The following is a 13,688-nucleotide window of genomic DNA, read 5'->3' as shown; positions in this document are numbered from 1 at the left end:
CCTTGCAATGCAGGAATCTATTAGAAGGCTTACAGGTTCCCTAACAAATGAGGAAAAGAAAACAAATTCCTTCCAGTAGCACCTTAAAGACCAACTAAGTCAGTTCTTGGTATGAGCTTTCGTGTGCATGCACACTTCTTCAGATGAGGAAAAGGTGAGAGGTGCGCCAGCCAGAAAACAGGAGCTAACCACGCACACTTAACAGATACTCTATTGCAGCCTTTGAGATTTTGGATTACAACAACTCCCATCAGCCTCAGCATGCAGCCATGCTGGCTAGGGCTGATGGGAGTTGCAGTCCAAGAATAGGGGGGCGGGAGGGCGGCAAGTGCTGCTTTGTTACGCCCATGCGGGAAAGGTGGCGCTTCCGCACTCTCTTTCGCCCTCACTCGCTATGGGAGCTGCAAGCACGTGAAGACTACATTTCCCAGCATGCTCCCCGCCGCCTGCTAACGTAAACGCGCGTTCCTCCCCCTGCCACGCAGCCACACTCCGCTTCCGGCGAGGAGCTGGACCGGATTCCAAAGGAGGCAGGTGAGTGAGCGGGGGTTCGGCTGTTGCCAGGGGCAACCCTGGATGCAGGGGGAGTCTTGGTCGCAGAGCATCCTCTGGGCCGCTCTCAGGCGGAGGCGCCTGGAAGGGGGCTTTAAGCAATTTTTTTTGCTGAGCCTGTAGCTCCCCTGCCCCGCTTGCAAGTCAGCCAAAAGCTGCTAAAATGTGTGAGACACACCCTGCGCTATCAGGGCTTTAGCGAGGGAAGGCCTCGTCATCAAGTTGTGCTCAGGGGATTAGGTGCCCACCCTGAGCCGGTAGTAAACCAAATTGGACACTGCTCCTATCTTCTCTCCTTAAACCTTGCATCTTGGCTAATAAAGAGGCGGACTTTGGTAATATGGCGCCCTGAGCAAGGACAAAATTTGACGCTCCCCCTCCCCAATATTTCTTATTTACCCATATGTTTACTCGTATAAATATAGGTATTGTTATTATTACGCTTCGTTTTGGCTCTGCACCCTGTGCAGGAGAACTGCCCGAACTGCCCTAAATCCAGTGCTGACTGCCTTATTTTCAGCCAGACCATTGGGGTCCATCTAGTTTAGTATTATTGCCTGTATCAGTGCTGACAGCTGCTTTCCAGGATTTTCAGGCAGGGGGGTCATTCCCAGCCCTGCATGAAGATGCTGGCTATTGAAGCTAGAATCATAGAATTGTAGAGCTGGAAGGAACCCCACGGTCATTTGGTGGAACAGCCCTTACCTTACTGTCAGATAGCTCCTCCCAATATTTTGTTGTAATCTCCCTTCTTGTAATTTGAATTGGTTCGGGTCCTACCCTCTGTGGAGCAGGAGAGAATAAGCTTGCTTCATCTTCCCAGAGATACAGTGGTGCCCCGCAAGACGAACGCCTCGCAAGATGGAAAACCCGCTAGACGAAAGGGTTTTCTGTTTTGGAGGCGCTTCGCAAAACGAATTTCCCTATGGGCTTGCTTCGCAAGACGAAAATGTCTTGCGAGTTCCTGCAGGGGTTTTTCCCTTTCCCCCCCTTTTCCTAAGCCCTAAGCCGCTTATCAGCTGATCCGCTGATAAGCCGCTTATCAGCTGATCTGCTAAAAGCCGCTAAACCGCTAATAGCGCTAATCCGCTAAGCTGTCAATGGGCTTGCTTCGCAAGATGAAAAAACCGCTATACGAAAAGCCTCACGGAACGGATTAATTTCGTCTTGCGAGGCACCACTGTATACCATAAGCTAGGTGCTTATATATCAGGTGCCTTGGGCCAGCTCTGCTGCTAGATTTTGAAAACAGGTTTCCCATCCCAACACTTTCCACCAGAGACCATTATATCATCATCATCATCATCATCATCATTTATTATTTATACCCCGCCCATCTGACTGGGTTTCCCCAGCCACTCTGGGCAGCTTCCAGCAAATGTTAAAATTCCAGCAAATTTAAAACATCAAATGTTAAAAACTTCCCTAAACACAGTGTACCTTAAAAGCATAATTAACCAATTAGTTATTTAATTATGTTGTCAGTAATATATCACCCTCCTGTTGTGACTCTTCTAATCCAACCAGTCTACTGTTCTGGATCTGCCTGGCACTTTTTTTGTGCTAGCTGGCTCCTCTGTACAGGATATATTTGTTTACAGAGCTGTGGGTGGATTTTATAAGGCACTTGCTGGCTAAGTAAGAACTGCAGATTTGCCTCCTGAAAAGTAAAACTGGTCAGATTCTGCTGCTGAGTGGTTTTATTTGGAATTTGCATGGGAGAACAAAAGGGGCAGAAAAAGGCAAACAAGATGTCTGGAACCATCACCTTGGTGCCTAGATAATTGTTGGGTTACCAGCCGAAAACAAAATACAAGGGGCAGCTATGATTTGTAAAAATTCCGGTGGCTGATGCTCCTTGTACTGGGGAGCAAGATTTAGAGGGGCTACATGCAAGTGAAATAAGCAATTAGGAATGATGTATGTATCCCACAATTCCTCACAAGCTCAGAATATCATCTTTCTCCTTTTTTTGGCTTTATAAATGTTCTTCGTGCCCTGTCTAATCAAATTACTGAAATCAGAGGGGCTTCTGATTTTAAGATTTCCAGGAGTCACTGGGAAGAACTTCCACACACTGCATAGATTCTCTTTCCCCATTCCCCTTGGTGGCTACTAGAAGCTGAATAAGTTAAAGAAATTGAGAAGAAATCCTGCAATATTGTTAACTTCCATGATTTTATCCAGGACTCAGAGTTCCTCTTGTTTTAGAATTTGGGTTAACTCTGCAGAAAAGCTTGTGGGCGGTTTTTTTGCTTTCGATTACAAGCAATCCTGCCGTTTTCAGATGAATGTAGCGAAACAGCAGGTGTATTTTTGTCCAGGATGCTGTGCCTCATTTCTATACTTTCGCTGGAGTACAGTACCCACAAAGAAGGCTCTCCAAAACACCCACCCCTCACTTTCAGGAAAGTGCCCTTCTTCTGAGCAAGGCATTGTGGGTGAGATTGTCTCAGAGGCCGTCTGCACTGTCAACTCTTTGCCACTCTGGCAGCAAATATTTGTTTAAAGCTAACTTCTGAAGGCTTAATGTTTTTGAGGAACAGTTGCTGGAAGCCACAGGAGCAGCGGGTTCTCAGGTCCTGCTTTTCAGGTTTCCCACAGACATCTGGTTGGCCACTGTGAGAACAGGATGCTGGACTAGATGGGCCATTGGCCTGATTCAGCAGTCTCTTCCTATGCTCATACGTAATTCTTAAACAAATCAGATGTGAAATTGCTGATCTTCTTAACAGACACATGTAACATGTCCCTAAGATCAGCCTCCAAACTTGAGGACTGGAAAGCAGCCAAAGGAACATCATTAAATTTTATTTTGCCTGTTTATAATGTGTGAAGTGCCCCTTAGATTCTGCATCCTAAACCAGCCATGGTCTTCTTTCCTAGCTTTCTCTGGACAGCACTCTGATCTCCACACCTGTCTCCGCCACCAACTTCTGAGTGGTATTTTTTTAATAATATTTTTTATTAATTTAAACATATAAATTATAAAATGTACCACAAAACTTATCACTTATACAATCTTTTTAGACTTCCATCAGCACCACTGATGATCCACCGTTTTAACCACTTCTTATGCATTTCTTATCTTTAAATTGCCTTTACATCTCTTAACAAATCATCCTCCCCCTTGTCCATTTTTACAATACTTCTAATAATACTCCTCACAAAACTTCTTGCAACCCTACAAACGTCGTCTGTTCTTCACAATTACTTTTTAAATAGTCTGTAAATTTACTCCAGTCTTCCGTGAATTTCTGGTCTCGTCGGTTTCGAATCCTTCCTGTTACTTTATCTAATTCTGCATAGTCCATTAACTTCATCCTCCATTCTTCAATCGACAGTAACTCTTCTTGCTTCCATTTTTGGGCCATTAATATTCTTGCTGCTGTTATTGCATATAAAAAGAGCTTACATTCCTTTCTATTTATGTCACTCCCCACAATGCCCAATAGAAATGCTTCTGGTTTCTTTATAAATGTATATTTCAACTTTTTTTTCAACTCATTATATATCATCTCCCAGAAGCATTTCACCTTTTTACATTCCCACCACATGTGATAAAACCAGCTTCTGAGTGTTATGCCTGATTCTCTCCCTCTTCTCCCATCTCTCTGTAGCGCTGCCTTCTCTGTAATTGACTGAAGCACAATGGCAAGCAAAACAGGACCCGAGCATCTCTTCAACCCTGCCACTGAAATGGAGACAGCAGGGACCGTGTTGGGCACCAAGTAAGGAGCTGGGAGGGGGCGGGGAGCCCCTTAAATGGGATGGAGCATTATAGTTTTAAGATTGGGGTGAGGAACTGGCGGCCCACAGCCCAAATCCTGCCCAGTCGTTTGGACAGGCCCTGCAGCCTCTCCTAGGCCTTGCCTCTCCTTGGGGTGGTCCAAAGAGGACCACGGCAGCAGCACCTTCTGAAATGGCTGCTTTTGGCAGCAGCTGAAGCAGGAGGTAGGCCGAGCAGTGCAAGCATCGGAGAAGTGGCGGTTTCCCAATGAGCTTGTTGTGACTGCTGCTCAGCTGAGTGGGACGGAGATAAGTCTTCCTCACGTTCACCATCTCCTACTGCCCACCAAATTGGAAACAGCTGAGCAGTGGCAAAGAGGAGGCTGTGTTTGTGTTTTCTGCTGTACGTAAGGGTCATGTGTACATGAGGGTGTGCGGTGGCCTCCCCATTAGGGCTGGGTGATATATTGATATATCTTTGGAACATTGCGAGCTGCAGCTGCACACCCTTTGGACACACCCACTGCCTCCTTGGAAAGTTGGCTCCAAAGAATGTAGCCCTTGTCTTGAGAGCAGGTTCTCCCATCCCTGCTCTAGGAAAGAAGGCTGCTGGCTCAGTCCTGGGCCTCTTCTTTTGGAGTTTTTTTGGGGGGCGCATGCGGACTGAGATAGGGCTGAGAACTTATCTGCCCGCGGTCTGTCTCGCCAGAGTGGTGCATGCTCTAGTTATCTCTTGCTTGGACTACTGCAATGCGCGCTGTGTGGGGCTACCTTTGAAGGTGACTCAGAAACTATAACTAATCCAGAATGCAGCAGCTAGACTGGTGGCTGGGAGCGGCCGCCGAGACCGTATAACACCGGTCTTGAAAGACCTACACTGGCTCCCAGTACGTTTCTGAGCACAATTCAAAGTGTTCGTTCTGACCTTTAAAGCCCTAAACGGCCTCGGTCCAGTATACCTGAAGGAGCGTCTCCACCCCCATCGTTCTGCTGGGACATTGAGGGGGCCACTGCCGAGGGCCTTCTGGTGGTTCCCTCGCTGCGAGAAGAAAAGTTTCAGGGAACCAGGCAGAGGGCCTTCTCGGTGGTGGCACCCGCCCTGTGGAACGCCCTCCCACCAGATGTCATGGAAATAAACAACTACCAGACTTTTAGAAGGCATCTGAAGGCAGCCCTGTTTAGAGAAGCTTTTAATGTTTAACAGACTATTGTATTTTAATATTTTGTTGGAAGCCGCCCCAGATGGGTGGGGTAATAATAATAATAATAATAATAATAATAATAATAATAATTCATTACTTATACCCCACCCATCTGGCTGCGTTTCCCCCGCCACTCTAGGTGGCTTCCAACCAAATATTAAAAACAATACAGCATCAAACAATAAAAACGTCCCTAAACAGGGCCACCTACAGTTGTCTTTTAAAAGTAAAATAGTTGCTTATTGCCTTGACATCTGGTGCCCCTCTTCTCACTCCCTGTTCTCTTGGCCTCCCCTCCCCTCCCCTCCCTCCCCAGGATCAACATCCCAGCTCTCCTGCCCCAAGGACCCGCCAAGGAGTGGCTGGATCAGCGCCGGGCCACCATCCGGCCCTGGGCCAACTTCATCGACCAGCGGCGCTTTGGGAAACCGCGGAACTTTGGGGAGCTCTGCAAGCGGCTGGTGCGCAATGTGGAATATTTTCAGAGCAACTACGTCTTTGTCTTTCTGGGACTCATCGTCTATTGCCTGTGAGTGGGGTTTTGAGGGCGTGGGAAGGAACCCTCTTAACTTTGCGGGCATCACTGAGCATGCACAGAGCTGCATTTTGTCCCACAGCTGGGGTAAGCCACAGAAGCTGGTCTCAGGGGGAGGCTGCCACAAGATGTGGAAATATCCCTTCTGACAGAGCAATTCTTTGTTTGTTTGCGATGATACTGAGGTGTCATTGGAAGAAAGAATGGAGAGAGCAGTGAAGAAGTTGCGTGTTTGCCCTGAAGCAGTAGATTGTATGTTGATGACATCCAAATAGGGATAGACAAATAGTCAAAGTTAGCATGTCAGACAGGAGGTTTCAGGTTAGCATTTTCCTTGATTTTTTTTTTTTTTTGAGGGGAGAGCATTCAGTCTAGAACATTTATTTCACTTATCAAGGGAGCATTTAGACATTCAGTTCTGCCACCCTCGATATGAAACAGTAGCTCTCAGAAGCAGACAAATATCAAGGAGGATCTGCAAGCAGGTTGGCTTTAGCTCTTATGCAGAATTTTGCTGCTTAAGGGTCACTGAGGAATACTGTGTAATGTCCCAAAGCCGGGAACCCTTTTGTGATTATTACTGTGATTTGGGGAGAGGGTTGGACTGATGATCCGTGATCTTTCTTGACGCTTCTAACCCCCTGGCCTTCTCTCTCTGCCCTGGCAGCATCACGTCTCCACTGCTCCTGATTGCGCTTGCTGTCTTCTTTGGAGCCTGTTACATCATCTACCTGAAGACCCAGCAGTCACAACTTGTTCTCTTTGGTACGTAGAGGGAGGCTGGCATTGACAAGCTGTGTGTGATAGAGAAAATTCATACCAGTGCATAGATTGCATGCTGATTACATAACCACCATGATCACTGAAGCCATAACATTGCCGGATTTCTTCTATATTTCTCTAAAGCCACCCACTAACCTTGTTTTCCGAGTGGCTTATGGCATAAAACGATGACATACAGTCAAAACATAATATTGTAAAATAAAGTAAAAAACCTGCAGCATAGGACAGAATAAAAGCAGTGTTTCAGTACGCTAAAAACACAGATTTCTAAAAAGCCTGGGAAATGAAAGTGTCTTCACCTGATGCCAGAATAACGATAAGGTAGACATTCCCACAGCTGGGGGGCCACCACGGCAAGGCCCTGTCTCTGATAGCCACCTGTTTCACTTAGCACCTTGATGGCAGAAAGTGAGGAGGAATTAAATAACCTTTTAATGAGGGTGAAAGAGGAGAGCCCAAAATATGGTCTGAAGCTCAACATCAAAAAAACAAAGATCATGGCCACTGGTCCCATCACCTCCTGGCAAATAGAAGGGGAAGAAATGGAGGCAGGGAGAGATTTTACTTCCTTGGGCTCCATGATCACTGCAGATGGTGACAGCAGTCACGAAATTAAAAGATGCCTGCTTCTTGGAAGAAAAGCAATGACAAACCTAGACAGCATCTTAAAAAGCAGAGACATCACCTTGCCAACAAAGGCCTATATAGTTAAGGATATGGTTTTCCCAGTAGTGATGTATGGAAGTGAGAGCTGGACCATAAAGAAGGCTGATCGCCGAAGAATTGATGCTTTTGAATTCTGGTGCTGGAGGAGACTCTTGAGAGTCCCATGGACTGCAAGAAGATCAGACCTCTCCATTCTGAAGGAAATCAGCCCTGAGTGCTCACTGGAAGAACAGATCCTGAAGCTGAGACTCCAATACTTTGGCCACCTCATGAGAAGAGAAGACTCCCTGGAAAAGACCCTGATGTTGGGAAAGATGGAGGGCACAAGGAGAAGGGGACGACAGAGGACAAGATGGTTGGACAGTGTTCTTGAAGCTACCAGCATGAGTTTGACCAAACTGCAGGAGGCAGTGGAAGACAGGAGTGCCTGGCGTGCTCTGGTCCATGGGGTCACAAAGAGTCGGACACTAAACAACAACAACAACCTGTAGCAGGGCCTCTGAAAAGCGTCTCCCAGGTTAGATTCATAGAATTGTAGAGTTGGAAGGGACCACGAGGGTCATCCAGTCCAACCCCCCTGCAATACAGGAATCACCCACAACCCTGAGATTAAGTCTCTACCGACTGAGCTATCCCAGCATAGGACTCGGGTAGGTCTATTGGGGATCTTTACCGGTTGCTGGGAATCTCAAGCAGGATGAGTGCTGCTGTGCGCATGTCATGAAAAGGGAGGGGGCAGTTCTTGGCCATGTGATTCGGACACCCCAGCCCCTTTTGTGGACGACATTCCTTGAAGCTCTGTCATGCCTTGAAGCGTCCTCGAAGGTTGCAGCTCCCAGAGTAGCCACCAGGTGGCGGTGCATCAACAAGAATGATGCAGATCACTGGTGAATGCCCTTTTCTTGCTAGGCTTCAACCCTGTAGTTTGTAGCTAGAGTAGACCATAGAGTGCTTGGCGTCTTTGTGTTCATTTGCAGTAATCAGGCAAAACTCTGCTGTTGGGCCAGTGGTCGATTTACACAGGCAACCAGGGCTTCCAGCTTTATCCCGAAAGGCCCTGAGAGTTAGAGCGTGAGCCTGGTATTCCTGCCCCCTGTATTCTCACTCAACCTCTTTTTGTTTAGGGCGGGAGCTCAGCACAGCCCACCAATATGGCCTGGCTGGGGGCGTTTCCTTCCCATTCTTCTGGCTGGCGGGAGCCGGCTCTGCTGTCTTCTGGGTGCTGGGTAAGTGAACAACCACATTCCAGCTGTGAGACACAAACCACCTTCCATTTCTGGGTAATAAAATAGAAGGGGGGTGTCTTCTCTTGTTTCCTGGAAATCTGGGAGACAGTCCACAGCTTGCACAAACAGCAAGTTGTAAAAAGTGTTCCTGTGGAGTTACTCGGGAGGAGAGCTTTCCCTCTTGCACTGCTCATGACTGCATGTGCCACAATGCATCCCATACTCTCTTTAAAATGCATAAATCCTGCAGGAAGAAGAGCTAAATTTTGTGATGTGCATAACTTAGGCAAATGTGGTTGCATTACGTAATAGCCTCTTAGTTTGCATAATTTATTCTGCATTTGCTAGTCAGGAGTTGGTGTGCATAATAATAATAGTAATAATTTATTATTTATACCCCAACCATTTGGCTGGGTTCCCCAAACCACTCTGGGCAGCTCCCAACAGAATTAAAAGCACAATAAAACCTCAAACATTAAAAACTTCCCTAAACAGGGCTGCCTTCAGAAAATAACAACAACAGCAGCAACAACAACAACAATTTATTTATTTATACCCCGCCCATCTGGCTGGGTTTCCCCCAGTACTCTGGGCAGCTTCCAGCAAAAGATAAAAAATACATTAAAACAGATGTCTTCTAAAATTCAGATAGTTGTTTATTTCCTTGACATCTGGTGGGAGGGCGTTCCACAGGGCAGGTGCCACTACCGAGAAGTCCCTCTGCCTGGTTCCCTGTAGCTTCACTTCTTGTAGTGAGGGAACCACCAAAAGGCCCTCGGAGCTGGACCTCAGTATCCGGACTGAACGATGGGGGTGGAGACACTCCTTCAGGTATACTGGGCCGAGGCCGTTTAGGGCTTTAAAGGTCAGCACCAACACTCAGAAACATACTAGGAGCCAGTGTAGTCTTTCAGGACTGGTGTTATGTGGTCTCGGCAGCCGCTCCCAGTCACCAGTCTAGCTGCCGCAAGGCACTAGTGCAGGGCACTAACACCTTGTTCTAGAAATCTGTTCAGCACCCTGTTTGATTTCTTAGATGTGATAGTCCTTACTAGAAGCTTGTTTTTAAGAAGTTCAACCTGAGATTCTCAGGATGCCGGGTGTGTGCATTACCTGCACCTACAAGTTGCAGAATACACGAAGCCTTGATTATTGGCTGTCTGCTTGTCACGCTTCTCAGTTGACACATACGGTATTTTGCAAGGTCTGCATTTTGATCATATTCATGGGCTTCTGCTTACTGTTGCCCCCCCCCAACCCTGCTCAAATTTAGTCCACAGTGTTGCACAGTTCAGCTTCACTTGCTGCTCCATTATTTGTGGCCTTCCACTAGTTCAGGGGCCCTGGCACGTGACCCTGATCTCCCCCCCCCCCTTTTTTTTTTTTTTTGCTTTGTGGAGCAGATCATGGGATGAGGATGAAAAAGGAGCAGGAGCTGTGTGGTTTTCTCTTGAGTAAGAGGTGTATACCTAATTAATAAGGTGTAAAACTAATTCACCTTATGTTCGCCAGGCAAGAGGACAGTAAAAAAAATTAAATGCTGGGATCTGCCCCTGTTAACTTTCCTGGTCAGGAAGTGTAGTTCTGTGGGATGTGGGCTCACCTAAACCATCAGAGCAATTAATAATAATAATAATAATAATAATAATAATAATAATAATAATATAATATGAAGGGAATAGAGTACTGTAAGTTGGCATACCACATTCTGCCTGAGTCAGTTCTCGCAAAAAACAAAACTTGCAAAAAACAAAACTATTCCCACCTTGCAGAAAATCTGCTTCTGCAAACTATTTCCATTTTCCGACAGCGTCTCATGCCGTTCCTGTGCCACCCTTGCCATTTTCAGTGCCGTTTGCACAGGAAAAGGGCTTATTTGAGTTAAGCCTACTATGTGAATAATGTTTGAAAAGGAAACTGTATTAATGAGAATAGTGCTGGCATAATGGGTGGGTGGTGTTATGTTGTTTCGTTGTATTTTTGCATTCTGTTGGAAGCTGCCCAGAGTGGCTGTGGCAACTCAGTCAGATATGTAGGGTGCAAACCAATAATAATAATAATAATAATATTTCCAGGTGGGGATTCCAGGTCTTCCATCCCCCTCTGTTGTGACTCCCTTTCTACTTCGGCTCCTTTCTCTCCCTCCCCACAAGCCCAAGGTGCCCTTAGGAGCTGCAGCGTACACAGAGAGCATGTCAGAGTCCCAGCACTGTGGAAAGAGAACTAACCTAACCTTTTTGCTTTCTCCCTGTCCGGTCTGCCACCCCCTGCAGGTGCCACGTTGGTAGTTATTGGTTCACATGCCGCCTTCCATGAATTGGAATCTGCCGAAACCGATGAGCTGCAGATGGAGCCTGTGTGAATGGCCTGGGGCAGCCCTTCGCCCCCTATATCGCTGTTACCCTGTCCTGTGTAAATACCGCTGCTATTTCATTCCATTGCCATGTGCCATGTCCTTCCTTCCTTCCCCAAGAGACTGGCTTTGAGGCTCTCTCCAGATCTTAGAAACCCTTGATGCTCTCCCTACTTTTTTTTGGGGGGGGGGTTGCCTCCCGCCCCTCGTCTCCCCATTCCTTGGGAAACCCCCCCCCCTGAATTCCCAATGACCTCGCCCTTGGATTTCCCCATCTCGGGCACATGATCAGGCCATGTCCAGCACTCTCCGCCTTCGTGAGATTATTTAACTCCCATTACACTTCACCCAGTAGCCAGGCCTTGGAGGCCTTCCAGAACAGCTTTTAGTTCAGCCTCCTTTTATCTTCTGCCGGTAACATTAAAGAAGCAGAAGTGTTAATTGGAATGTCCTCCAAGGGCCTACTCTGCTCTGCCCAAGAGGTCACAGGGACACACAGTATGTGTTGATACACGACAGCTCCTTCGTTTTCTCAAGGTCGCCTGCTTGCTTTGAGGCTGGCTGTCAGCGGGCCGTCGGAAATGCGAGCAGAGAGGCCTCTTGTCGTTGCTGCTCGGAGCTGACAGTGGATTAACCACCAAAATAAAAATTTTAAAAAATCAAAACTCTAAAGTCTACAGTCAGGGCAAAAAAAAACCACACTCCAGAACCTAATTCCGTACACGTGGCACCATGAATCATCCAGATTCTCCACATTTTTGAGTGCTTTGGTCTGGCAGATCAGTCAGAATAATTCATTTGGTTTGATTGTGGCCCTGACGTGGCCAAAGATAATTTAAAATGCATGTGAGGTGCCCTGTCCTTTTTTGCCCCCTAGCGCCTGATAGCACAGTATGCAACATTATTGCAAAGTTTTACAAGTCTCTCTTTGTATTTGCATCCTATTTTATCCCCCAATGACTAATGGAATGGCAACACCCTTTCTTAATGTTACAGGTTCTGTGCAATTTTAACTCCTCCCTCCCCCCCGCAGCAATTATTCATCCATTTGGAAATTGCAAGGGCTCTTAATACTATGCTATTTACAAGTGATTCATATTCTGGGAGCACTTAATAAATTCCAGGTTAAGATGGACTGCTAATTCTGTTCATTTCAGCCTGGCTTCTCCCGAATTTCGCATTGGAGCTGGTCCCAGGGGTAGGGTGGGGGCGTCTCTCTAGGTCACAGAGACAAGGGAGCAAATTTACTTTCTGTTGCTCCAGAGCAGCCTTGGGCAACCTGGTGCCCTCCACATGTTGATGGACTACAGCTTCCAACTCAGGTGGGAGTTGTAGCCCAGCAAAATCTGGAGGGCAGCAGGTTGCCCAAAGCTGCCCCAGAGCAACGAGTTTAAATTGCAAGGGGATTTCACCTTAGCCAGTGGTACATGCTCTCCAGTTTCTGTTTCAGTACTAGACTGAATCTAGTCTGATCAGACGGACTTGGAAGGTGGTGGTGACGACTATTTCATTAGACATTTTCAAGGCAAGGCTACATGTTGTAGCAGCATATCTCCATCTTTGGTGGGTTGGACTCGATGCCTTTTAAGGTCCTTTTTAATTATCCAATTCTCACGTCCCACTGGAACTTCAGGTCTCTTACTGAAGTCGAGTGGCAGTAAATTCAGGATGGACGAAAACACAATCTGCTTCCGCATAACTTCAGAACTCATTGCCACAAGATGTGGTGATGGCCATCACTGTCAGCATCGCCCTTGAGCCAGTGCCACTAACTGGACTCATCTACTCCAGCCCCGACTGGGCTAGGCGAGCTGGGTAGCACTTCCAGAGACCACCTTCTTCACAGGAACAGGTCAAAGTGCTGTGGACTCACAGCTTAGAGTTGTGAGCACCGGATTCACTTCCACAATACAGTCGTCGCACAGCAGAGTATGGCAGAGTCTAGCAGTGTATAAATGACTCAGAGAGCAACTCTGTAGAATATCTTCTTTTATTCTATAACTACAACTATAATACAAAACTATATACAGAGCTAAATAGGTCTAGGCATAAATGAATGCTGCACTGAGTGTCTGCAGCTGCTCTTAGCAGCAACCTTATCTCTACATACGATCTCTAACACTCAGTCTCTCTCTCTCCGACACACTGACTGACTGACTCTTTGGTGTAGTGCTGGAGCTGAATAAGTAGAAAGCAGAACACTGCTCCTCCTCCCTGGAGAATCAGCAGACTCGTCAGGAGATTCTTGGATATGGGAGGGGTGAAATCTCCTCAATCTTCCAATGATTTTTAAAGGAGAATGGAGTAGTTAACAGAGGTGGGGGAGTCTGCATTCATACATGCTAATGGTAACATCAGTTTTCCAAGTGCCTTCTACACACAAGAAGGAAGCATCCATAGGCTTGTGAAAACCATAGGTTTGGAGCGGAGTAAAAGCAAATCTTTCGAGGGGAAACAAAAACCTAAGCAGCTCGTGAAGCAAGCACGCTCAGTCCTGACACTCGGAGGGTGAGATAAAATTGAGCATCCTGGCTGGAATAGAGTGACTTGACCTTGAGCAGGAACACTCAGTGCTGCAACACTTTGTTGCAGGACTCCCTTGCCACCTGCCTGTTAGCCACAGTACTGAAATAGATACTGAC

General features: G+C 46.8%; 1 protein-coding gene across 4 annotated transcripts; it reads left to right on the top strand.

The window, feature by feature from the left end:
• Window positions 1–411: 411 nt before the first annotated feature.
• On the top strand, window positions 412–12,181 carry RABAC1 (Rab acceptor 1). 4 transcript variants are annotated; one of them, XM_081869791.1, is made up of 6 exons: window positions 412–534; window positions 4,173–4,283; window positions 5,800–6,012; window positions 6,686–6,783; window positions 8,592–8,693; window positions 10,967–12,181. In XM_081869791.1, the coding sequence occupies exons 2-6, from the start codon at window positions 4,204–4,206 to the stop codon at window positions 11,053–11,055; spliced, it is 582 nt and encodes a 193-aa protein (XP_081725917.1). In that variant the 5' UTR covers window positions 412–534; window positions 4,173–4,203; the 3' UTR covers window positions 11,056–12,181. The 4 variants fall into 4 exon arrangements, with proteins under 4 accessions (XP_081725917.1, XP_081725920.1, XP_081725919.1 ...); XM_081869794.1 differs by lacking the exon at window positions 412–534 and adding an exon at window positions 562–809; XM_081869793.1 differs by lacking the exon at window positions 412–534 and adding an exon at window positions 562–977.
• Window positions 12,182–13,688: the final 1,507 nt, after the last annotated feature.

The sequence above is a fragment of the Podarcis erhardii genome, assembly GCF_964252035.2.
Source record: "Podarcis erhardii genome assembly, chromosome: 7".
In the NCBI taxonomy this organism is placed as follows: Eukaryota; Metazoa; Chordata; class Lepidosauria; order Squamata; family Lacertidae; genus Podarcis; species Podarcis erhardii.
Note: the sequence above shows the minus strand (reverse complement) of the source record. Positions and strands in the feature narration are given on the sequence as shown.